The sequence below is a fragment of the Jaculus jaculus genome, chromosome 4 (genome assembly GCF_020740685.1).
Source record: "Jaculus jaculus isolate mJacJac1 chromosome 4, mJacJac1.mat.Y.cur, whole genome shotgun sequence".
NCBI lineage: Eukaryota > Metazoa > Chordata > Mammalia > Rodentia > Dipodidae > Jaculus > Jaculus jaculus.
The window spans coordinates 87,528,676-87,554,307 of NC_059105.1; the positions used below are offsets into that span (position 1 = coordinate 87,528,676).

The 25,632-nt window shown below is 35.4% G+C and overlaps 1 protein-coding gene across 8 annotated transcripts in view; it reads left to right on the plus strand.

Moving 5' to 3' along the window:
- Prpf40a (pre-mRNA processing factor 40 homolog A) overlaps positions 1-25,632 on the plus strand; it is a 59,867-nt gene that overhangs the window by 28,255 nt on the left and 5,980 nt on the right. For 2 of the 8 annotated variants that reach the window (XM_045146747.1, XM_045146751.1), the window contains exons 6-25: positions 3,789-3,899; positions 5,692-5,812; positions 6,046-6,099; positions 7,705-7,729; positions 8,430-8,798; positions 11,630-11,738; positions 12,166-12,230; positions 12,583-12,747; positions 13,560-13,668; positions 15,180-15,330; positions 16,962-17,095; positions 20,004-20,118; positions 20,276-20,379; positions 20,481-20,597; positions 20,915-21,052; positions 21,506-21,601; positions 23,792-23,878; positions 23,963-24,059; positions 24,144-24,205; positions 25,457-25,588. In XM_045146747.1, coding sequence (XP_045002682.1) covers positions 3,789-3,899; positions 5,692-5,812; positions 6,046-6,099; positions 7,705-7,729; positions 8,430-8,798; positions 11,630-11,738; positions 12,166-12,230; positions 12,583-12,747; positions 13,560-13,668; positions 15,180-15,330; positions 16,962-17,095; positions 20,004-20,118; positions 20,276-20,379; positions 20,481-20,597; positions 20,915-21,052; positions 21,506-21,601; positions 23,792-23,878; positions 23,963-24,059; positions 24,144-24,205; positions 25,457-25,588 — 2,361 coding nt within the window. The remainder of the gene's footprint in view (positions 1-3,788; positions 3,900-5,691; positions 5,813-6,045; positions 6,100-7,704; positions 7,730-8,429; positions 8,799-11,629; positions 11,739-12,165; positions 12,231-12,582; positions 12,748-13,559; positions 13,669-15,179; positions 15,331-16,961; positions 17,096-20,003; positions 20,119-20,275; positions 20,380-20,480; positions 20,598-20,914; positions 21,053-21,505; positions 21,602-23,791; positions 23,879-23,962; positions 24,060-24,143; positions 24,206-25,456; positions 25,589-25,632) is intronic. The other 6 variants (XM_004651844.3, XM_004651845.3, XM_045146749.1 and 3 more) reach the window with 3 other exon arrangements.

Sequence of the window (25,632 nt, forward strand, 5' to 3'; positions counted from 1 at the left end):
AAGGGTGCTGCTTTCTAGCCTTTAATCTCAGCACTCGGGAGGCAGAGGTAGGAGGATTGCCATGAGTTCGAGGACACCCTGAGGCTCCATAGTGAATTCCAGGTCAGCCTGAGCTAGAGTAAAATACTACCTTGGGGAAAAGGGGGTGGGGTGTGCTTTCTTTGCGTATTGGTATTTAGGTTTTGCTATCTGTCCTCAAAAAGTTGTGCACCTGTGGACTTGCTAGCATGTTCGCCCTCCAGAGGCTGGTTGGTTGTTTTGTGTATCCAGTTGTAGCAAATATCTAAGCCATGTAATATCTGTGAGAGTGTCAGATGGAGAAAGCAATCAGAACACTGGAGAGGGTCAGACTAGGCGCTTTGCCTGTAAACCTTAACACTTTCATTCCCCACCCTTCAAGAAAGAAGTTGCTAAAACTGACCTATCTCAGACCTGACAAGAAGCTCAGGCAATAGATGGCATCTCTGGAGTCCAAGAAATCAATGTTAATGGCCTGAGAGGTCTAAATCCTCACAGTGGTGAGGCTTGCCTCTGACCACCAATCATTGCACTATCCACAGCCATAACTCACTGCAGGTTAAGCTTCTCAATGGGTCTTGCCTTCCCCCTACAGTTGGCTCTTTGGTTTTCTCAGACACTGGTAGGTTGTCTGTGGTCTCTCTCCGATTAGTGACTATTCCTTGATTTTAGGCTCTGTTTCAAGAAATCAGCTCCCTTTTAAGGCAGTACCTGTCTCTCGTTCCCTGACATATAAGGAACAATGGATTTCTTCTCCTGTGCCATGCAGCCACATAGGAGCAGTCCCTGTCAGAGCAGCTTTGTACAGTTTAAGGTTTGTGAGAACTGTGGGTTGCTCCTATGGCAAGGACTGCCAGTTGGCTGTCACAAAGGCTGTCTGGCTTACCTTATGGTTTAGGCTTCCAGTTCCTTTCCTCCCTTTAGTATGTTGGAGTTGGGGACTATTTCATACTTCTCTTTGTCACCTCTTGATTCCTGTTATCTTTTTATTTCCCTCAAAATAATATCTTTTACTAGCCCCACTTTTAAGCAGTGGAATCAAATGAAGGAAATATTTTTTTGTTTTGTTTTGTTTTACTTTTCAAGGTGGGGTTCTTACTCTAGCCGAGGCTGACCTGGAATTCACTAATTAGTCTCAGGGTGGCCTCGAACTCACGGCGATTCACCTACCTCTGCCTGATCAAAGGCATGCACCACCATGCCCGGCAAGTGGAGGAAATTTTTACCGTACCATCTTAGCTATGTCTCCATTCTTTTTATTTTGTTTTTCTAGGTAGAGTCTTACTCTAGCCCAGCTGACCTGGAATTCACTAGGTAGTTTGATGCTGGCCTTGGAACTCAAAGCTATTCTCCTACCTCTGCCTCCAGAGTGCTGGAATTAAAGACATGTGCCACCATGCCTAGCCTTTGCAAGTCACTAATACACTTAAATGTTCAATTTTATTTGTTTTTTAGTATATTGGCAAAGCTTAATTAAAAATGTAATGAATACCTAATTAATTGGATTCATTAGCTTGTGTCCCATTCCTTTCCATATTCATTTATTGGTCTACTTGTCCTTCTTCAACATTATCTCTTCATTAATTCTGATGAACATCCTCTCCTTTGTGCCCTTGAGCAGATTGGGATGTTTATAAAGGTTTAGAACTTAAATTAGACTTTTGTTTAAGTAGCTCAATTTTGAGATACTACCAAGTACACTAAAATTTCTTAAATTAAGTAAAAACCTCTTTATCTTAATGCCATTTATAAAAATAAAGCATTGCCCATACAGGTGAGGTGTCCATATATATGTCTTTTTGCATTGTTTCTAGATGGAAAGATATAAGTCATTGAAAGCCAGATAATTCCAGGTACCTAGAGTATTTGTTCCAAAGATAGTATAGTGTACCCTGTAGAAGATGTCAGAACAAGTTAAAGAGTTTAACACGTTTTTGGAACTACCTTAACTAGTATATATCATGCAGAAATCTATTCTGTTCTTTCCTTGAATTTTTGTGACCATATTCCTTTTCATGAGCACTCATTTTTCAGAAGTTGTAGAAACAAAACTTCTTAACTCTTTTGAACCATTACAGTCAGTACTGATTACATCATCATTTGTTGGCACCTTGAAGTCTTAATTTTTTCTTAGCTTACTTCCTTTTATTTTTTAAAATCTCTGATATTAACGTGCATCCTATAACTTAACAGTATTTTGAAATATCTCGGTAACATATCTTAGCTACCCGTGAATGGCTAACATAAGTGTTAGAAAGAATGTCAGTAATTTGTAAGAGATCTGAAAAACACAGCACCCTCTTTAGAACTAATTATAAATAATTGTGTTACCGGTATCAACTACATTCCCAAAACAGAAATCCAAAATGTATCATCGCTTACTCATAGGATGGATGGGCTGTAGGAGCAAAGGGAGGTAAGAAGAGAATAATATAGGTTACAAGCCACTGTCAATGATTCTTAAATTTATTTTGTGCTTAAATAAAATCGGGATATTATACTACCAGAGGCTAATATATGTAATACAGTGCACATGAGTAGCAGATAAAAAATGAGGTTAGTGTGAAGAATTGTAAGGAATATTGTCACTATTTTGGTTTATTTGTTAAGCATGCCCAGAAATATACAATAAGATGAAAGTTGAGGATAACTTTTTCAATCAGTGCAAGATAAAATCATAGTTAAAAAAAAAATCAGGGTGACAGCAATTGTATTATTTTTCTTATGGGTGTTGTACTGTAATATTACTGTAAATTGGAAGAAATACATTGTAGATTGTCTGTTGTTGTTGCTCAGCCATTGTTAAGTTTGTTACCATCTAAGTCTGGTGTCCAGAATGGGTCCCAACACTTGGGTATCATTCATTAACTCACTCATTTATAATAACTTGTAAAACTTGTAGCCAGTGTTGAAGTTATCATATGTATTGGAAGCCTCAGGATTCATTAACACATTTTAGTAGATTCTTAGTAGTTGTGTTGGTTGGTCTCATGATTAGTCATTTGTATTTAGTTTTACATGAAATTTGCCTCATGTCTTGTTTTGAGGCATTTAAATTCACTTTTTTTTTTTTTTTTTGTCAAACCTCACCTTGCTAATCCATTTCCCAGTTTTGAGATCTTTCTGTATGTTGTACCAGTTCAGAAATATGTCCAAGCCTATATTCTTTGTATAAGACTAAATCATAATTCAATCTACCTACAAGCTTTTAGATATATATATATATTTAATTTTTTATTTGTTTTGGTGGGGTAATGTTTTGCTCAAGCCCAGGCTAAACTGGAATTTACTATGCAGTCTCAGGCTGGCCTCAAACTCACAGTGATCTTCCTACCTTGGCCTCCCAGTGCTGGGATTAAAGGTGGGCACCACCATGCCTGGCCTTATGCAGTACATTTTATCCACTAGGCATAAATTTTTATTGCTGGGGTTTTTGTTTTTTTTTTGATGTACAAAAAGTTAAAAGGCCACTATTCTTATGAGAGCTGTCATATCTTTACAATTCTTAAAACAATTCTGAAAATTGTGAAACCTTACTTGATCCATAGCACCTTTTAAAGAATTTTTGTCAATGGAAGTAGGGAAAGAATTATTAAAGAGAACTTTTTAAATTAGTCTTAAGTGTCTTGAAACGTCAGTGTATTCTACTTTTATACTTTATTTCATGTCTTATATATTTACTGTCTTGAAACTTACAATACTGATATTTATTGTGGTGTTATTAGAAGTTTTACATTTTCAATGATTTTTTTTTTATTTTCCACCTTCAGAAATCATTGTGGACAGAACATAAATCACCGGATGGAAGGACGTACTATTATAATACTGAAACAAAGCAGTCTACATGGGAGAAACCAGATGATCTTAAGACACCAGCTGAGGTAAAAGTTTCAGGGCTTCCCTTCAGGGACTGCTAAGTAGACTGGAGCATGTTTTTTTGTTTTTTTTTTGTTTTAATTAGAGTACCAGTATGTCACAAAGAGGTAAGAGAGGGCTAGTACAATCACAGTAATCAGCAAGAACAATAAAATTCGTGTTCTTGTATAGACAGACTTATTTCTTTACTAACTTTGTCCTTATTTCAAAAGATGTTTGGAAATAAAAGTGGAAGAGTGAAACAGTTTATCTCTGTATAGTGCATAGACCTGAGTAACTGTAAATGACTTCTGAGTTCTTTCCTGTTGGGTTTGGAATAATGAGGATGCATCAAGTTAAATTACCACAAAATCCATCTTGTCTAGTAGAGTGTTCTCTTCATGAAAAAATGCCTCTGAAAAAAGGATTTCATTTTATGTTGTACATTTTGTCATTTAAGTATACAGATATGCAGTGAAAGTTAAGATAGAAGTAGTAAGCTGAATAACTAATACTATACATGTGGTTTTCTTAGAAGCTTTGGGTGCTAAGTAGGAGTTACTATCACTGCAGGCTCTAAATAAGTATGTTCCTAGAAGTGGTATTTTTCTTTTTGTTATTTTCTTCACTTCACTAAGGAATTTGATGTAAATGTATTTTGTAGGCCAACTCCCTGTTACGTGCAGCAATTTTTAAGGGGAGAATTGATAGACTTTTTAATCACCAAATTACTAATATTGTTAATGATACTTATGTATGGTAAAAGACAGTTAAGTTTTCAATTGTTCTCATATATTGGGTCTGTTTATTTAGTTATTTAAGGTTGGGTCTCACTCTAGCCAAGGCTGACCTGGAATTAACTATGCGTTCTCAGGGTGGCCCAAAACTCACCTTGATCTTTCTCCTCTGCTTCCCAACTGCTGAGATTAAAGGTGTGCACCACCATACCTGGTTTTATGTGCAAGTAGAGAGAGGTAGAAGGGAGACAGAATGGGCACACGAGGGCCTCCATCCCTGTAAACAAACTCCAGACACATGCACTACTTTGTACATCTGGCTTTACATAGGTACTGGGGAATCAAACCTAGGTCCTTAGGCTTTGCAGGCAATCACCTTAACCACTGAGTAATATCTGCAATAACTATATTAGTTTTATATTTTCAATTTCATGCCTACATTATTTCCTCTCATTAACTTGTTCAAATAAGGTTGTAATAAATTATTCATCATGAAAGTAAATTATCTAAGTGGGATAAGTCCGATTTTTCTTTTTTCCAAGTTTTGTTTGTCTTGTATTAGTATTTAAGAAGTCTGTTCATTATGGATAGCCATATATATATTTTTTATGAGCGAGAGAGAATTTGTGTGCCAGGGCCTCAGCCACTGCAGTAGAACTCCAGACAATTGTGCCACCTTTTATGCGTGTGACCTTGCGTGTTTGCACCACCTTATGCATTTGGAATTGAACGTGAGTTTTTAGGCTTTGCAGGCAAGCACATAAAACACTAAGCCATCTCTCCAGCCCATGGATAGTCAGTCATTTTTGTCTGTTGTCTTGTGTGGTATAAGTGGGAGAACACACAGTCTGTGACTTTTAGATAGACTTTGCTTTCAATCTTGCATCTGCTTCCTAATCAGAACATAACCTTTAACAAGTTACCTTCTCTGTCTAAGTAACAGTTTGTAACAGATAATAATTAAAATTTGCTGTGTTACTAAGTAGTCAGGAAATAGAATGTTAATATACTGTGTACTTAAAATTATACAAGCAAATGTGAAATAGCTATCACAATTTACTGAAAGTCATTTCTTCTTTAGCAACTGTTATCTAAATGTCCATGGAAGGAGTACAAATCTGATTCTGGAAAGCCTTATTACTATAATTCTCAAACAAAAGAGTCTCGCTGGGCCAAACCGAAAGAACTTGAGGACCTTGAAGGTAAAACAGGAGAAAGTAATTCTTGTTGTAAAGTTGTTACATATGTATGCCATTCACTTTGCAACAATCTTCCTTAGTAGGATTGTTCAAACAAAGGAGTTTTTTTTAATTAAACAGTCTGTACATTTTAAATGATATAACAGTTTTATGGGCTCTTATTTTCTTGTTGCTCTAGATCTCAGTTCTATAGATTTTAAATAGATTTTTATTTGATTTGATTCCACTGAAACTAGGATACCAGAATACCATTGTTGCTGGAGGTCTTATTACAAAATCAAACCTGCATGGTGAGCTGCTTTGATAATTCATTTTCTGTCATATTTAACATTTTTAGAATATGTCACTAATGTTCACTAACCATGATTGGATAAGTCTGCAGTGAAACACCTCTAATTGAAAGAATTCCTTCATTTAAGAGTCATATTATAAATGAGCTTGCATTTTCTAAAGTTACTTTGTTCTTCTGAACTTCACAATTAATAGAAAATTGAATAAAGAGTTCCCATACAAAATTTCTACATCCCTCTGTCAATGTTGGTGCACACATGGAACATGTGATTCAATTTTGTTGTAGTAGATGGAAGATAATCTTTTTATAACTTTGTTTCTATATTATTGGACTATGTCTAATGGTGATTTTAGCTTCACATACAAAAGAGCCTTGATATCTTTTTAAAAGTATATAAAATACACTTCACTTATGAAAGGAAACTTTTTCAACATTGTCAAATACTTAGAATACCTCAGAAAATTTAGGAAAACTTACCTAATATAATAAACGTAGGATTTAAAATGGCAGATTGTGAATTAGGAGTTGGGAATTTAGTTATTTCAATCTCATTTGGCATACAGTGCAGTCATGAACTATTGTAGATGAGAGGCCACAGATTATCAGAGAGTGGGGGCTAATAAAATGAGTAGCCCTGTAAAACAACATCTGGCAGGAAACAATTAAAAAATTATTTGAAATGTTGTGAGGCCATTACCTTTTTATGTTTCATGTCATTAGTTTAGATTATCATTATAAACTTGTGCTACCTAGTGGGTATGTGCCACCTTGTGCTTTCCTTACTTACCTTTGTACATGGCTTACATAAGATCTAGAGAGATATAAAACAGAGTCTTAAGGGCTTTGCAGGCAAGTGCTTTAATGGCTATGTCATTTTTCCAGCCCCATAACAAAGTATTTTAATTTATAATATTTTCCCTTTATATTAGTAATTTCCCTTTAAAGAATTAAAGAAATGTTTTTCTTTAATGTTTGATAAGTTTTAAAAACATTTGCAGACTTAAGGCTATATCTTCACTTACATGGATCACCTCATTCACTACTGATGATGAATTAAAGGTACATTTGTTACCACCACATTAAAATTTTTCCTAAGCTAGAATGAAAGCAAAATTTCAAGAGCAAAATAGCTTTCTCGAAATTATATTGTCATGTGCTATTAGCAATATAAACAAGTAGATTCTCAGATTATTCATTGAAGGAGTAACATCAAGCTCATTTCTGATATAGCTCTATTACATATAGTTGGTGTGCATAGTTAACTATCTACTTGTCAATGCTAGAATAAAAATGTACTGGAATTTCCTTTGAATTTAGTATCTTTAAAAAAGTAGCTTCATCCCTGTGGTCAGTGCTTTTTTATTGAATTACATAGGCATTCTGGTACTAGTGCAAGACCTGCAGTCTGTATTAACAATTGCTCTTTTAAGATGTTTTCTTTGTTAAATTGCTGCTCTGAATCTAGAGCAAGCATTTGTTTCTCAAAAATCAAATAATTTTTTTTACAGATAAATAAAATTCTCTTCTGTCTGTCTCCTTTTAAGTTTGTTTTCAATGTTATATTTATAAACTATGATTGTGACTTCTGTTTTCTCTTTAATAGCCATGATCAAAGCTGAAGAAAGCAGGTAAGCAATTTTGAAAAATCAATGTTTTAGAAACTTAGCCTCTCATACCATTTTGTCTGAGCTGTTAACTTTGTTTAAAATATAAATATTATTTAACATGTCATAGTCAAGCCAAATAGTTGGATGGCTTTGGAAGATTTTATGGAGGAACTAATTAGGAAGGAAGGGTATTCATGCTTTGCTGTACAAGTAAGTATTTTAATATGGCTGCATCTTTCAAGAATGAAGAATAGTTAATTTCAGAATGGATGCAATGCTGTAACTAAAAGTCCAAGGCATTGTGTGTACCAGGCAAGTGCTACTGCTGAGTGTACACCCCAGCACACAGCTTCTTTTAATTATTGAAATGTAGATTTAAAACAAATGTTATCATGTAATACAATCTAATAACTGTGTTATACCAGTAGTACCAGCTATGACTAGGAGGCTTAGGCTACAGTGTCCCTTAAATCCCATGAGTGAGACCAGTCTGCAGACATTATGGAAGATGTCATCTCAAAACAACACAAAATATAATATGGCTTCATTGTGTGGTTTAATTATTTTGTCTGGCTGACTAGTTTTGCATTACTTAATTTTTTTGTTAGCACTTCTGTTATTTTTTCTTTAATGTTATAATTAAAAACTGGCTTTATTTATTTAGCTTGTAAATGAAATGACCAGTTGTCTTTTTTTTTTTTTTTTTTCCCCCAATGTGTAGCAAGCAAGAAGAATGTACCACAACCTCAACAGCCCCAGTTCCTACAACAGAAATCCCTACCACTATGAGCACCATGGCGGCTGCTGAAGCAGCAGCTGCTGTTGTTGCCGCTGCAGCAGCAGCAGCCGCAGCCGCAGCTGCAGCTAATGCCAGTGCCTCCACTCCTACTACTAATACTGTCGGAACTGTTCCAGCTGTTCCTGAGCCTGAAGTTACTTCCATTGTTGCCACTGTTGTAGATAATGAAAGTACAGTGACTATATCAACTGAGGAACAAGCACAACTTACTAACACCACTGCTGCTCAAGATGTGAGTGTTGACATTTCCAGTAATACTGAAGAGGCATCCAAACAGGACACTGCAGCTGAGTAAGTCCAGTAACTTGTCTTTGAAAATCAGTAGCATTATGTGGTTAAGAAAAAAAACATGTCAGAATTAAAATTTAAGCCTTTCCAAGTAAAGGTGGTCAGTTTTGAGGCTGAATGTACAAGTAGTCATGCCACCAACCTTATAAAAATAATAGCCCACTAAAGTTTTAGTTTTAGCTCCTTTATTTCTGAGGACAGTGAAACAAGAATTTTATGGAATGCCAGGGTACATCATTTAAGTGCACTATTTGGAATAAAAATGAAGGTAAAAGGGCTGGAGAAATGGCTTAGCAGTTACAGCGCTTGCCTGTGAAGCCTAAGAACACTTGTTCAAATCTCCAGGTCCTACATATAGCCAGATGCAAAAGTGATGCAAATGTGCAATGTCACACATGTGCACAAGGGGACGTGTGCATCTAGAGTTCATTCACAGTGGCTGAAAGGCCCTGGCATGCCCATTCTATATCTTCTTGCTGCCTATTTCTCCCTCCCCCTCCCTCTTAAATATAAAATAAGAAATTTTTAAAAATCAAGGTTAAAAAATATTAGTGACTAACTGAGGTTTGGAAAAACTTCAAGTATTTCTAAAATTTTCTTTGGTTATTGGTACTGTTTGGTTTCAAGACATTACAAGTAAACTTTGAATAATACAGCTTTGTTGAAAAGGTACGCAACAGTAATTGATAGGGAAAGAAGTACAGCTGTGGAGGAACCATATGAAAATACACTCATCCATTATAGTAAGTGCAAAGTAATATTGTCAGTCTATTGTTATTCTTTGAGACAAGTTCTCACTCTAGCCTAGGCTCACTGTATAGCTCCAGACTGGACATAAACTCACGGAGATCCTCCTACCTTAATGCTAGGCTTGCATCATTACTGTGCTTGGCTAATGCTGTGATTCTTCTACGTGGTAGACATGTAAGCAAAAACAAAGGAAACCTCAAGCCTCAAGTTAGCCAAAGATGTCTCCTGCTTCTGAGATAGGGAATATGCCATCTACTTTGGTTTTGCTTTTTTGGTTTTCTTTCTTTCTTTCTTTTTTTTTTTTTTTTTTTTGAGGTAGGATCTTACTGTAGCTCAGGCTGACCTGGAATTCAGTATGTAGTCTCAGGGTGGCCTTGAACTCATGGTGATCCTCCTACCTCTGCCTCCCGAGTGCTGGGATGAAAGGCATGCTTCAACACTCCCTGCATAAACTTGATCTGTAATAACTGTAAAGTAGACATTTTATAGTTGTTAATTGTCTAATTTAACAACATTTTTCATTTATTTGTGTGGATGGTTATGTGTGTGGAGGTCAGAGGACAACTTTTGGGCTTGTCCTTGGCTGTCCATCTAACTTGAGGTAGGTCTTTAGTCTGGATTCTTGTTCTGCTGTCTCTGCTTCCATTTCACTATGGTCTGGCTTTTTACATAGTGTTTAGGTATCAGATTTGTGTACTCCAACCTAAGTAGTGAATTGAGCCTTTTTTTTTTTTTTTGATAACTTTAAATAAATGTAAGGGGACTTAATTCAAAAAATATATTTGTACTTTTACGTTATTAATCGACCTTAGCATCATTTTTTCTTTGTATTTTTTTAAATATTTTTCTCCATCCCATTATATTGTTATTGTTATTTGTTTGTTTTTGAGATAGGGTATCCCTGTCACTAAGGTTGACCTGGAATTCACTATGTCATCTCAGGGTGGCTTCGAATTCACAGATAACCTCCTACTTCTGCCTCCCAAGTGCTGGGATTACAGGCATGCGCCACCATGCCCGCGCAGCCCGTTATTTGTATGGGGAACTACATTTTTAAGGTTCAGAATGAACTCAAACAAATACAGTGGATAATATTTTATATGCAGTAATGAATTTGTATTTCTTCTTATAGATCAATGTTTAGTAAACAAACAGTGTATACTTGGGGTCTTCTGGCTTATAAAGTATCTATCATAGTGTCTGTCATAGTTATTTAGCTTTGTGGGAACAGCACAGAGTCAAGAATCAGTAATATATGACCACTTAGCATAGACAGATTTTATTAAAATTGTATTTACAAAAGTAACAGTGAGGGGCTGGAGAAATGGCTTAGCAGTTAAGCACTTCCCTTGAAGCCTAAGGATCCCAGTTTGAGGCTTGATTCCCCAGGACCCACGTAAGCCAAATGGACAAGATAGTGCATGTGTCTAGAGTTCATTTGCAGTGGCTGGAAGCCCTGATGTGCTCATTCTTTCTCTTTTTTTCTCTCTCTCAAATAAATAAAAATAAACAACAACAAAAAACTGATAATGAGCTACATTTGGCTAATGAATTTAGATTGATATTTACACTCCTTTTTATATATGCCTAGGAAATGAAACCATTTGAATATAAGCCATTCAAAAGTATTTTCCTGTAGAGTAGGGAAACCAGTCTGTTAATACAGTTAGAACAACTCAATCTTTTATTTGGACATTTGAATTTGTGCAAGGTTTTGGTGACTGAAGTTGAAAAATACAACAAACAAACAACAAAAAAACCCTGTTCCTTTTTGTCCTTTGTCTTGTGGTAGTTTTCAGTGTTTATATAGGAAACTTCATTTTAAAATTGTTAAATTCATCCAGCTATAGTGGCTCACTCCTATATTCTAGTACTTAGGAAGGTAAGGTAGGAGGATGGCTGTGAGTTTGAGGCCAACCTGGGCTGTGTAGTGCATTCTAGTTCAGTCTGACCTGTACTGGGATCCTGTCTCAAATAAAGAGTCCTACCTAAATTCACCATTGAACAACTATAAGAAATTTTTGTAAGCAAAAAAAATTTCCTAAATTTAAGAATATAGCATGTTTAAATTTCTCTCTTTCTAGTTTTACTCCTAAAAAAGAAGAGGAGGAGAGCCAACCAGCAAAGAAAACGTACACCTGGAATACTAAGGAGGAGGCAAAGCAAGCTTTTAAAGAGTTACTGAAAGAAAAGGTAGTAGATCTTCTTGACATAGAATAAGTGCCTAGTTGTGGAAAAATACTAGTGTCCTGAACTGTTATGACTAAAAGTAAACTATATTTGTCCTGATAGTATTGAAGATCACTTGTGAAACTCAGCATAGTATTTCACAAGCACATTTTGCCTCAATATGTAATTTAAGACTTCATTTATAATCATTGCTTACTTTTTAATCAGTGGTCTAAAAGAAATATTCTGTTTAAATTTCAGTTTGAGTTTTCCTTTCAGTCAATAGGTATATCACAGATTTGCTTCAATAAAAATCTCGTTTAGAAATTTTTTCAAACTCCTGCAAAGGGAAGTGCTTGATTTTTGCAGTGAGTATTATACTTAGTTTCCTGTTACATGACTTTTTCTGTACTTGTGTGAAATTTTAATTTTTCCTTTAAATGATTTTCAGCGTGTACCCTCCAATGCTTCGTGGGAGCAAGCTATGAAAATGATCATTAATGATCCACGGTACAGGTAATATAGCAATTCTTAAATTTAGTTTTCAATAGCACATTTATAATTATGTTGAGTGGTGCAACTTATTAGCTAGGGTAGATGCTTAGAGCTATTGTTTTTCTTTTACATAAAAAGTTGTGAGTTTTCATGATGACAAAATAGAAGAGATATTAGTTGGAAAGAAGGGATTCAGTGAAGGGATGATTTAGGAGAGGGAAAGGGGAGTTGGGAGGAGACTGTAATCATGTTACATTGTCTAATATATGGAAGTTGTCAATAAAAAGTTGTAAAAAAAATTGTGATTTTTCAGAGGACTAATGTTTAATTATCCTGCCTTCATTTACTCTTACTTGATATTTTCCTTTTATAGTGCTTTAGCAAAATTGAGTGAGAAAAAGCAGGCTTTTAATGCTTATAAGGTCCAGACAGAGAAAGAAGAAAAAGAAGAAGCAAGATCAAAATATAAAGAGGCTAAGGAATCCTTTCAGCGTTTTCTTGAAAATCATGAGAAAATGACTTCCACAACCAGATACAAGTAAGGGGTTTTTTGTTTTGTTTTGTTTTGTTTTTTGAGGTAATTTCTTACTCTAGCCCAGGCTGAAACTCACCATCTAGCCATGTTCTAGCTTCAAACTCAGCGATCCTGATCCTTCTATCTCTACCTCCCAAGTGCTGCGATTAAAGGCATACACCACCATTTTGCAGCTCAAGTAAGGTTTTAAAAAATGTATGCAATAGGGTTATTCTGTTATTTCTGTCATGCTTTTTAAAAGTAACTGGTCCAGAGTTGATAATGAAGTTAGATGATTGTGAATGTAGAACTTGTATAAAGTAATAATCATTTTATTGAATTTAATGTATAGGCTTACTTGAGATATTAATTAGGAATTATAAGTAAGTATAACATTTAAAAATATTTAATTTATATGCCACTTTTAGTTTTAGGTTGTTCATTATTAAGATTGGTGGTAATTCAGCATTAAAAGTTTACTATAAATTATGGGGCTATATTGTGTTTGTACTTCTTTCTTTGAGAAGAACCTAGTGAAGGTCTCTGAATTACAGTGTTTCATGTATTAATTAAATTAGTAATGAGTCTATTTAGTTCTGTGGGCAGTTTCATAATCTGCCTTAGGGAATAGAAGTATTATAAAGTGTAAAACATTTTGAATTTTCCCAAGAGAAGATGAGGCCTTATTACTGTGTTTATCCAGACCCTTTCCTACCTGACACAGTTACAGATTTAGAGTGGGAAAAGCATTCATTTATTAGCTTTAAATTTAGTGTAAAGTTGATTTAAATTTTAACAGCATAGTCAACAATAACATTAAATTTCTTAATGACCAGAAAAGCTGAGCAAATGTTTGGCGAGTTGGAAGTCTGGAATGCAATATCAGAGCGTGACCGCCTCGAAATCTATGAAGATGTTTTATTCTTCTTGTCAAAAAAAGAAAAGGTATTATTTCTTCTTAGTTAATAGTGTTTATAGACAAAACAAAATAAATCCATGAGTAAAAGTTATTTCAGATGTGTTGGGTTTTTTGGTTTAATATATCCAGTTAATGTCGTACATAAATTATTCATTAGAATCTTATTTAAAGATAACTCCCAAAGTAATGAAATTGTTTCTCCTTCTTTATTAGTTAAGCTCATTAGGTTTAAAAATACCGAGGTTCCTTGAGTGATTGTTTTAGGGGAAATTGTTTTATGAAAGAGGTGTACTTTTACTTATAATTTCTTTCTTATTTTTAAATATCTTACTTTAATTTTTTTTTATTTTATTTATATTTATTTATTTGAGAGGGAGAGGGAGAAATAGGCAGGTAGATAGAATGAGCATGCCCGGGCCTTCAGCCACTGCAAACAAACGTCAGATAGGTGTGTACCCTTGTGTGTATGGCTTACATGGGTCTGGTGAGTAGAACCTGGCTCCTTTGGTTTTGCAGGCAAACGCCTTAACCACTAAGCCATCCGTCCAGCCCCATAAATATTTTAGTTTTATTCATTAGAAAGCAAGAGAATGAGAGAGAGAGAGACAGGGAAAATAGGTGTCCCAGGGCCTCTAGCCACTACAAACTCCAAACACATACACTACCATGTGCATCTTTCTGGCTTACATGGATTCTGGGAAATCAAACCTGGGTCCTTAGGCTTGCCATAAAAGCACTTTAACCATGAAGCAGTCTCCCTAGTCCTTAAAATTCATTTTTTTTAAAATTTTTGTTTATTTTTATTTATTTATTTGAAAGTGACAGACAGAAAGAAACAGAGAGAGAATAGGCATGCCAGGGCCTCCAGCCACTGCAAATGAACACCAGATGCATGCGCCCCCCTTGTGCATCTGGCTAACGTGGGTCTTGGGGAATTGAGCCTCGAACCGGGGTCCTTAGGCTTCTCAAGCAAGCGCTTAACCACTAAGCCATCTCTCCAGCCCAAAATTCATTTCTAATGGTAGTAATGTACAATTGTTTTTGCTGAAGTGAACATGTGGATTAATGTCTTAAAACACATGCTTTAGGGCTATAGACATTTCTTAGTGGTTAAGGCAGTTGTACCAAAGTACCCGGATTCAGTTTCTGCAGGACCAACCTAAGCCAGATGCACAATGTGGTGCAGGTATAGGGAATTTGTTTGCAGGGGCTGGAGGCCCTCATGTGCCCATTCTTTATCTCTTGGTCTTGTGCGTGCACTCTCTTAAAAATAAATGAAATTAATTTTTACCATAATTATATGCTGACTGTACTGCAAAATGTTAAGACAAGTTTATGGAATAGGAATGAAAAAATAGAAACGTGATTTCATAATCTGTAAAGAAATGAAGGTAAGGACTGAACCACACAGGCAGGTACCAAACTAAACAGGGTACATGTATGATATTCAAAATGTGCTCAGTAGAAAGGTTTCACTAATTGCAATTTAGATTTCTTTGTTTAAATTTCAAAATGTATATCCACACTTTCGTTGTAGGAGCAAGCAAAGCAATTACGTAAGAGAAATTGGGAAGCCTTAAAGAACATACTGGACAACATGGCTAATGTAACATATTCTACTACTTGGTCTGAAGCCCAGCAGTATCTGATGGATAATCCAACTTTTGCAGAGGATGAAGAATTACAGAGTAAGAATAAAATGTTTAAATAAGAAAACAATAGATACAGTATCTTGTAGTGACAGATTCTTAACTACTCTATGAGATGAAAAGAATCACTCTCACCTTTATAGTAACTAGCTCAAATATTTTTATTTGTTTGTTTGTTTATTTATTTATTTATTTATTGGCAAGCAGAGAGAGAAGAGAGACATTCTTCAGCATGGGTGCACCAGGACTTCAAGCTCCTGCAGACAAACTCCAGTTGGGTATGGGGGAATCAAACTGGTAGTTAGGGTTTGTAGGCATGCACCTTAACCACTGATCCATCTCTCCTGCCTACTAGCTCAGTTTTACACAATGGTTTGCCCACTTGTAGAAAAAAGTTACAGGCTGACTGTACCACAAACTGTTACTTATTTCAAATGGATTCTTCTCATTGAATTTTATGATTCAGTGCAAAATATTTTCCAGAAATATATTTACTTTTAATAGGTAATTTTTGAAATATGTAACTTACACATCAAATTTAAAATTGTGCTTAATCAGTTATATGTCATTTGCTATTTATATGTAAATTAGTTGATTTCATTTAATGCTCTCTCTTTGACTTAGCAATTTTTTTGTCTATGTGGTACTAAGGATACTAGGCAAGCACTATTTCTGACCTATAGTGTCCTATCGCCTGGGTTTCCAAAAACTAAAATGTTTCAAAATCTTATTAGGGGCTGGAGAGATGGTTTAGCACTTGAGGCACTTGCCTGTAAAGCCTAACAATCAGAGTTCAATTCCCCTAGTAACCACATGAAGCCAGGTGCACAGTGGCGCATGTATCTAGAGTTGTTTTGCAGTGGGTAGAGGCCTTGTCGTGTCCATTCTCTCTCTCCCTCTCTTTCTTCTCTCTATCTCTGATTGCATATAAATAAATTGAAATATATTTTTTAAAAATCTTACCCTTGAGCTGGAGGGATGGCTTAGCAGTTAGGGCGTTTGCCTGAAAAGCCAAAGGATCCAGGTTCGATTCCCCAAGACCTACGTTAACCAGATGCACAAGGGGGCGCATGTGTCTGGGGAGTTTGCAGTAGCTAGAGAGCCTGTTGCACCTCTTCTCCCCCTTTTCTCTGTCAAATAAATAAAAATAAAAATAAAAATGAACCAACCTTCTGCAATGACATTTTCTGGATTATTTAGTTTTTAAATACAGCTTTCTTCATTTATCACTACTCTGAAAATTATGCTCCAGTAGGTTTCTTGGTATGGCATAGAATTGTGTAGTTATGTACCACAAAGTAATGTTTCAGGTGATAATGACCATGTATAAATGGTAGTCCTGTGAGATTATATTTACTACTGTGATGTAGCAGCCTCAATTTGTATAAGTGTATTCTAATGCTCACATAATTACAAAATGACTTCATAGTTTACTCATCATTTTTTAATGTGATGTGTGACTACTTTAAAAGGTTCATGGAACAATTATGACCTTGCTTACATGACACTTATATTTTCTTTGTTTTAAGTTGATTACAAATCATATCTAACATGAAATACAAAGGTATTAAAGGGGACTTTGAAATTTTAATGAGTTAATGCAAATAGACTGCTTTTCTTGTTAGAATTTGAGATGTGTATATTTAAATTTTCCCTGAAAAACACTTTAGACATGGATAAAGAAGACGCATTGATTTGCTTTGAGGAACACATCCGGGCTTTAGAAAAGGAAGAGGAAGAAGAAAAACAGAAGAGTTTATTGAGAGAAAGGAGACGACAACGTAAAAATAGGGAATCTTTTCAGGTAATAGAAAAATTTCTTTCCTAGTTTAGCTTCATAGTATGGTCACTGATCTTGAACAGTTGTATAAATAATTTTGATATATTCCTAAATTATTGGCCTAGGCTTTGTGAGGGACCTATATACATAGAATTCTTTAATAGTTAATTTTTGATCATCTGAGATAGGTTTTTGAATTCCCGATCTTCCTTAGGGTTATGCTGTTGCTATGATAATATTTTATCCTAGAAATCAAACAATGATTTTTTTTTTTTATCTTGGAAAGATTTAAATACAGAGTTTATAGATAGAATTTAAAAGAAGGGAGGAAGAAATGGAGTTTCTCATGAATGGGGAAATAACCAAAAGACGATCTTCTTAAAGCCAGAGATGTAGAAGTTCTACTCCCCTTCACTCATATTTGGTTTTTGAGAATTTTGTCAAGTGGTCACAGCTAGCCATAAAATAGTCTACATTTAATGTTTACGTAATCATGTTTGTTTTTATTTATGAGTGACAAAGAGGCAGAGAGAGGGGGAGAGAGAAGGAGAGAGAGAAGGAGAGAGAGAATGAGCACACCAGGGCCTCCAGCCACTGCAAACAAACTCCAGATGCAGGCGCTCCCTTGTGCATCTTGCTTATGTGGGTCCTGGGGAATTGAGCCTTGAATTGGGGTCCTTAGGCTTCACAGGCAAGCAGTTAACCGCTAAGCCATCTCTCCAGCCCCGAGAACACATTTTTTATTACTGTCCTGCAACTTTTGAGCGTTTTTTCCCCCCAAAAAAACAATTTATTGATTTGAGGGGTGTGTGCAGATAGGGAAAGAGAAAATGGGCATGCAAATGCCTCCAGCCACTGCACGCAAACTTCAGGTGCATGCTCCAGTGTATATCTGGCTTACCTGGGTAATGGGGAATTGGACCTGGGTCCTTACTCTTCTCAAGCAAGAACCTTAATCACTAAGCCATCACTCCAGCCCACTTTTGAGCTTTTTTTTTTTTTCCTTCCTTTTATTTACTTAGTGGTGAGACAGAGATACCGAGAGTATGCCACACCAAGGCCTCTTGTGGTTATAAATGAACTCCAGACTCATGGACCACTTTGTGTATCTGGCTTTACATGGGTACTAGGGAAGTGAACCTGTACCCTGCCAGGTTAAAGCAAGGCTCCTTTATTTACTTAACCATTTATCCAGTCCTGAGCTTTAATGTTTCTGTGGAAGTTCAAAGTTAACAGTAGTTAACCATAAAGAAACACATGAAAGTGACAGTGAAAATAGTGATCCAAATGACACACAAAAAAATTGAGAATATGATATAAAGCATCAAATGCTAGAACTAGAGATGAAAGAAGTTTACATTAAAGCCTATATGGAGAAGGAAAGGAGAGAAACATAGTGACCCAAAGGGTAGCCTGAATTATCCCAGTCTGATTTATGTTAGAAGGTAGGAACAAAAAGGGGTTTAAGCAAAGGATCAGCTGGGTGTGGTGGCACACTCTGTCCCAGTGCTCTGGAGGCAGAGGTAGGAGGATTGCAGGAGTTCAAGGCCAGCCTGAGATTACAATGGTAAATTCCAAGTCAGCCTGAGCTAGAGCAAGACCCTACCTCAAAAAAAGAAAAAGATTTCAAGCTGGGTATGGTGGTGCACTCCTTCAGTTCCAGAACTCAGCACTTGAGAGGCAGAGTAGCATTGCCATCAGTTCAAGGCCAGCCTGAGACTACAGCCTGGACTAGAGGAGAACCTTACCTTAAAAAAAAAGAAGAAAGGAAGGAAAGAGGGGATTTTATAGTGGTAATATGGTATAAACATGCTTTTTGCTTTAGGAGAAGTTTCACAGTAGGTAGTGATAACTAGCTAAGCTCTATCCAATAAAATGTGTTTGTTGTATATTTCAGTTTAGGAATTTGTAATTAAATATAGTAACTAACTTACCTAATATAACCAAGATCTTTTTTCTTTTCTTTGGGAGAGAGAGAATGGCTGCTGTAAGGGTATCCAGCCACTATAATTAAACTCCAGGTGCATGTGCAACCTTATGTACCTGGCTTACCTGGGTCTGGGGGAATTGAGCCTGGGTCTGTTGGCTTTGCAGACAAGTACCTCAGCCACTACGCCATTTCTCTAGCCTCAAGATCTTATTTTAACATGTACATTTTTTTAATTGAATTTTTTGTTAATTTTAACTGCTAAGATTTTCATTATGTGTTTACTACGTGTCATAGTTTAGTCACAGTTCGTGGTTTGAAGCTACCTTTGTTTAGTAGGAATGGTTGAATACTGTAGATCTTGGAAATATGGGAATAGGATTTAAGGTCATAGTTTCCTTAGAAGTCAGCAATATGAAAGAAAAGAGAAGCTTGCATTTAAAGTATAGCAGCTATTCTGAGCTAGAGTGAAATCCTACCTCGAAAAACCAAAAAAAAAAAAAAAAAAAAGTAACAGCTTAAAGGAAAAGAAATGGTTTTGATATCAGATAAGGTTTTGAGCCCTAATTTTTCCAATTACTTTGGAGAAATTAAATGCATTTTTTAATATTTTAATGTGAATAAAAACAAAGCACAATAGGCACTAAAACAAAAAGTCTATTTTGCAGGAAATGTGCATATCCAGTCTTTAGCTTAATCATTTGCAATAGGTGATAATTCAGTATTTTGAATTACTTTTATGGCTAGATGCATACACATTATTTGAGCATTTCATTGTTTATTAGCTGGAATTAGTTTGTTAAACAAGTGAAGGTTAAAATGATGCATTATGTTTGAAAGTTCCATTCCACTGAAGGAATTTTATGTTTTTTGGTCTAAAAAGATTTGCTTTCATCAGTTAGCAAATATTCTTTAGACCTAAACATTGGATAACAATGTTAGCCTAGTTTTAGATATAACTAATGTATATTTCAAATGTAATAGGGATTTTTTTTCCCCCTGCAGATATTTTTAGATGAATTGCACGAACATGGACAGCTACATTCTATGTCCTCTTGGATGGAATTGTATCCAACTATTAGTTCTGACATTAGATTCACTAACATGCTGGGTCAGCCTGGTGAGATTCTTTTCTTTCCAAACTTACAGTAGTTGGAATGATCCAAGGTGGGAAGGTGGTTGTTGCATGTATGTATAGGGTGCTTTATTTTATGTTTGTTTTACAAACAAAAAAGTAATTGCAGCTCTTAGTTAGAGCTAGCTTTTGACTTCTTTAGTTTTTTCGTTAGGATCAACTGCACTTGATCTTTTCAAGTTTTATGTTGAGGATCTTAAAGCACGCTATCATGATGAAAAAAAGATAATAAAGGACATTCTAAAGGTAAATAAGGATACTTATTTCTACCTGTCAACCTACTAAAAATTATTACATTGTTACTTTGTTTGATGTATTTTTTGATAGCAATATTTTTGCTTTTTTAGGATAAAGGATTTGTAGTTGAAGTAAATACAACTTTTGAAGATTTTGTGGCAATAATCAGTTCAACTAAAAGATCAACTACTTTGGATGCTGGGAACATCAAGTTAGCTTTCAATAGTGTAAGTATTAAAGTATTAAGTATAACTATTAAAAATAATTAGCTTAGTATGAATAATGAAATTTCTAATTTATTTTTTTAAAGTTATGTAATTTATGTAAAAGTTATAAGTTGTAGGCCACTAGGACATGGGACTATGAGTCAGAATATTAGGTAATATAAAAAATATGTGTTCAGATGATGGATGGCATTAAACTTCCAGTGCACAAGATTAAGATGCAAGTATACTTATAAATTAAGAGCAATGAATTAACTATTTGACTTAATCAGAATTATAATTATGCTATCATAACTTAATTAAAAATGATTTTCCAATAGCTACTAGAAAAGGCAGAAGCCCGTGAACGGGAAAGAGAAAAAGAGGAAGCTCGGAAGATGAAACGAAAAGAGTCTGCATTTAAGAGTATGTTGAAGCAAGCTGCTCCTCCAATAGAGCTGGATGCTGTCTGGGAAGATGTATGTATACTTAGAAGTTTTCCATAGTAAACCATGTTTCACAGTTGAAAATAAAAGTGTTCCTTTTTCATATTATGCCCACAACTGATAGAACATACTAAATTTATTTCTAATATATCAAAAGTGTATTAGGTGGCTCACTGGCTTAAGACACTTGATTAGAAAGTTTGCTAGCCCAGGTTCAGTCCCACATAAAGCAGATACACAAAGTGGTGCTTCTATCTGGAGTTTGTTTGCAGTTGCAAGAGGCCCCTGCACACCCATTCTCCTTCCTGGTCTCTCTGCTCACAAATGGAAAAAAAAAATAATGTTTTAAACATTTAAAAGAAGAGAAAACCTTTGAAGGGATGAATTCATCACAGTTTTCATCTATTGATAGGATTCTTTCAGGGACAGTGAAAAGTGAAATGCTTATCGTTTATATATTTATTTCATGTCTTTATTTTTTTTCAGATCCGGGAGAGATTTGTAAAAGAGCCAGCATTTGAAGACATAACTCTAGAGTCTGAAAGAAAAAGAATATTTAAAGATTTCATGCATGTGCTTGAGGTAATTCTCATTAATTGGTTGATATAACATAAAATTAAAAATATGGAACTATCTTTAAAATGAAAGAATTTGAAAAGAGCAAACTATATTAAAAGATTAAAAGAAGAAAAACTACAGTTTACTGGTTTGATACAATTGGTCAAGGACTGCCTTCTTTTGTAGAAATTATGTGAAATTGCAGGTTTACATGGCTCATCAAGACTAGTGTACAGAGGCATAGTGTTTGCTTCATAACTTGAGAAACTCAGACAAGTGTCACTTACAGATTAGTTATAACCCTAAAAGTACTATGCATTTATTGTGGGTAATATAGTCAAAGCTTCCAACTGAGGAATCCTGCAATTTGTGTGCGTCTGGTTTTAAACATTTAACAATAAATCTTGAAAGCTGTTCCATCTGCTTTACAAGAAAACTTTAAGAATATTTCAGACATTGTACTTAATTTGATATGTAGAAAAGCCAGAGAGTTTCTGAAAAATAATGGGATAAATATTAAGTTCTTGTTAAAATCTCAAATTGTTCCATTAGTTTTGTAGTGCTAGTATTTTGATTGAGGTTCTAGGTTAGCACTTATTAATTCAGGTAAATTGACCAGTAATTATTGAATAATACAACTTATATGGGCCAATTGTTTATGTTTTATATAGATTACATCCTCATGGCAAGCCTGTGGTGTTAGGAGAAAAAATCAAACAAGTATGGCAAAAAGAAGAGCAGTAACTTTTCAGGAAAGGGATTTCAACCTATAGTGTCTGTCTCTAGTGCTTTTAAAGTTTCCTCTTGGTTCTAGACAGCTAACATTTTGAGACAAGCCAAAAGAAAATAGTACATATTTATTCTACTATTGATGTGATAGTAGGGCACAAAGGCTACATATTTTTTTAATGATTTGTTGATGATTAATATCATTAACAAAAGTTCTTTCTGCTACCATGTACTTATTCAGCCCTGTGTTGTTTTACTATTTCCTCTGGTTGGTCTTTCTTGGCCATTAGTTCTTCCTCTGCAGCCTTAGACTTGAAGGGTTTCTACTACTGTCAAGGTTGTAGGTAAAAGGTAGGTAACTAATATGGGAGTGTGAAAGAGAGTGTACACTTGGGGAGTGTTTCAAAAGTTAATCATCAAAGTTTATACTTGAAAGATAATATGGACTTACACTATCTAATCAGGAGACAGGGAGGAGTTAGAGTTAGGGCTGCCAATCCTGTTTGCATGGCAGGCAGAAAAATTAGTATGGCCAGTATGTCAGCCTTGTTTAAAAGAACAAAGTAGCAGAGAATATATATATATATATGATTAATGTAGTCCTTCTGTTGTTGGAGGTTAGCACTATGTCATTCATTAAGGCAGATGGAGTACGGGTTAAAAGTTCAATTTTGAATCCAAACAGTGTCTTACCTATTGCCGATTCAAGAATCTCCAGCCAGATATTTTTCATGATTTGTGCTAGGATAATGGAGTGAGGTGGTAAATGGAACTAAAGATGATATCACTTTTAACTAAACATTCAGAATATGGAACCTGGTAAATTGGGCCTTGAGGTAGCAGTGATACAAAGAAGGTAAGGTCCCTTCTGAGCCAGATATTCCATCCCACTTCTGTGGTTTAGACACTAGACTTTGAGAACCATCAGTGTAAGCTTTGGAAGGCAAGGAGGTTTTAGTGCAACATTCCCAGTCCCCTAGCCAGATGAATTTTTTTTTTTAAGTCTTGAGAATACACGGCATGTGGATGTATAAGAATGGTTTTTTTTTGAATAATGAAGAAATGTTTCTTGGGGAAGAATAGATTTAGTGGCTATCAGTTCAAGGATGGCTTCTTTATCTCAGTGTCTGGCACAGTTTGCTCACCAAAACCACCCAATTAAGCAGCAAAGCCACGCCTTAATGCTATAGTATGTTAGTTACTGAAAGCAATTTGAATTACTAAACATTTCTATATTGTGCCAACCAAGGCTATTGTCATTTTGATAAAAACTTGTTTTAGTTATATTTAATGAGGGTTTATTGAAGAGAAAGAAAAAGACAACAAAATTTTAATGATAATCATTCTTTGTACTATTTCTAGGTACCACATGCTAAATACGATGTCTGAGACTTTGTGTATGGTTAGCTTTTTAAAATTTATTTATGATTGGCTGTGTAAAGCAAATACAATTCATAAAATTTTCCTTTTTCTTGGCTTCTTTAGCATGAATGTCAACATCATCATTCAAAAAACAAGAAACATTCTAAAAAGTCTAAAAAACATCACAGGAAACGTTCTCGCTCTCGATCGGTAAGAAAGTTTATTTCCTGGCACCATGAATAAAGTCAAACATTTATTAGCACCTATATGAATGAAATTATGTGTACTGTTTAGGGGTCAGATTCAGATGATGATGACAGCCATTCAAAGAAAAAAAGACAGCGTTCCGAGTCCCATTCTGGTTCAGAACACTCTTCTAGCGCAGAGTCTGGTGAGCATTTCTATTTACTTTATTACAATCATTGACACTTTTATTTCCCTGTATTCTGATACTTTTTCCTTTTATGTTCCTTAGAGAGAAGTTATAAGAAATCAAAAAAACATAAGAAAAAAAGCAAGAAGAGGAGACATAAATCTGTAAGCAAGTTTCTAATAATTACTTTGTACCAAATTTCTTAGCCAGTGGCCATACATAGGATGACTCTGTTGTAATCTAATTTCTGTAGAGTTCAGGTGGACCTCACATAAAGAGAGTAGTGGTCCTTCGCTTTGATCTTTTTTTTTTAAATATATTTTATTTGTTTAGTTATTTATTTGAGAGAAAGAGGCAGAGAGAGAGAGAGAATGGGCACGCCAGGGGCTCCAGCCACTGCAAACGAACTCCAGACGTGTGCACCCCGTTGTGCATCTGGCTCACGTGGGATCTGGAGTATTGAACCTGGGTCCTTTGGCTTTGCAGGCAAACACCTTAGCCGCTAAGCCATCCCTCCAGCCCCACTTTGATCTTCTTAATACATACCAATGTTAAGGCTCCTACCCTGGTCTTTAAAAGTAACGAGAAGCATGGTAAGAGTCACAAATGTTTTGTACAACCACTGTCTTCTTGCAGTTGTACATTTGGATTACTTGAGAAGTTTCAAAGTATAAGCATCTGAGCTCTACCACACACCTCTTGATTTTTTTTCATACTGATTACTTAAATGTGTTCATATCTAAATATTTAAGCATTAAGATTTTGAGGGAAGAATGTAGTATACCATCTTTATATGTGATTAATGAGCAGCCTAATAAGCACCACCCTTATACATAACTGAAGAAACATACATTTGATTGAAGGAAAATTAATCCATGAGCTGGGGTTGTAGTTCAGTATAGCTAAGACATAATATATGCCTTTGTACTATAAATGTAACCTGTCTTAAATTGTAGTGAGGCTTCTAGTGTTGTTTCACCCTATCAGAATGTCATCTCCAGCCTATGGAAAAGGTTGTCTCTGCCTCTCCAAATGAATCCTGAGAAAATTGTATCAAATCCTCACATTAATCTTTTTAAATTATATTTCACCATGGTATAAACGCATGTGAATGGTCTTCAGTATTACCTATATAAAGTATTTTGGGCTGGAGAAATGGCTTCGCAGTTAAGGCATTTGCCTGTGAAGCCTAAGGACCCAGGTTCGATATCTCAGGACCCATGTAAGCCAGGTGCATGTGGGGGCACATGCATTTGGAGTTCATTTGCAGTGGCTGGAGGCTCTGGTGTGCCCGTTTTCATTTCTTTTTTCTTTCTCTCTGTCTCTTTCATAAGTAAATAAATAAAATATCTTAAAAATTTTTTTTAGCAGAATGGTGCCCTTATCAAAATGCTGACTTGTTTTTATTTACATAGGACTCTCCAGAATCAGATACTGAGCGAGAGAAAGATAAAAAAGAAAAAGACCGGGAAAGTGAAAAAGACAGAACTAGGCAAAGATCAGAATCAAAACACAAATCACCTAAGAAAAAGACTGGAAAGGATTCTGTACGTATTTACTATTGTTTATTTCCTGTGTTTGCAAAATACAA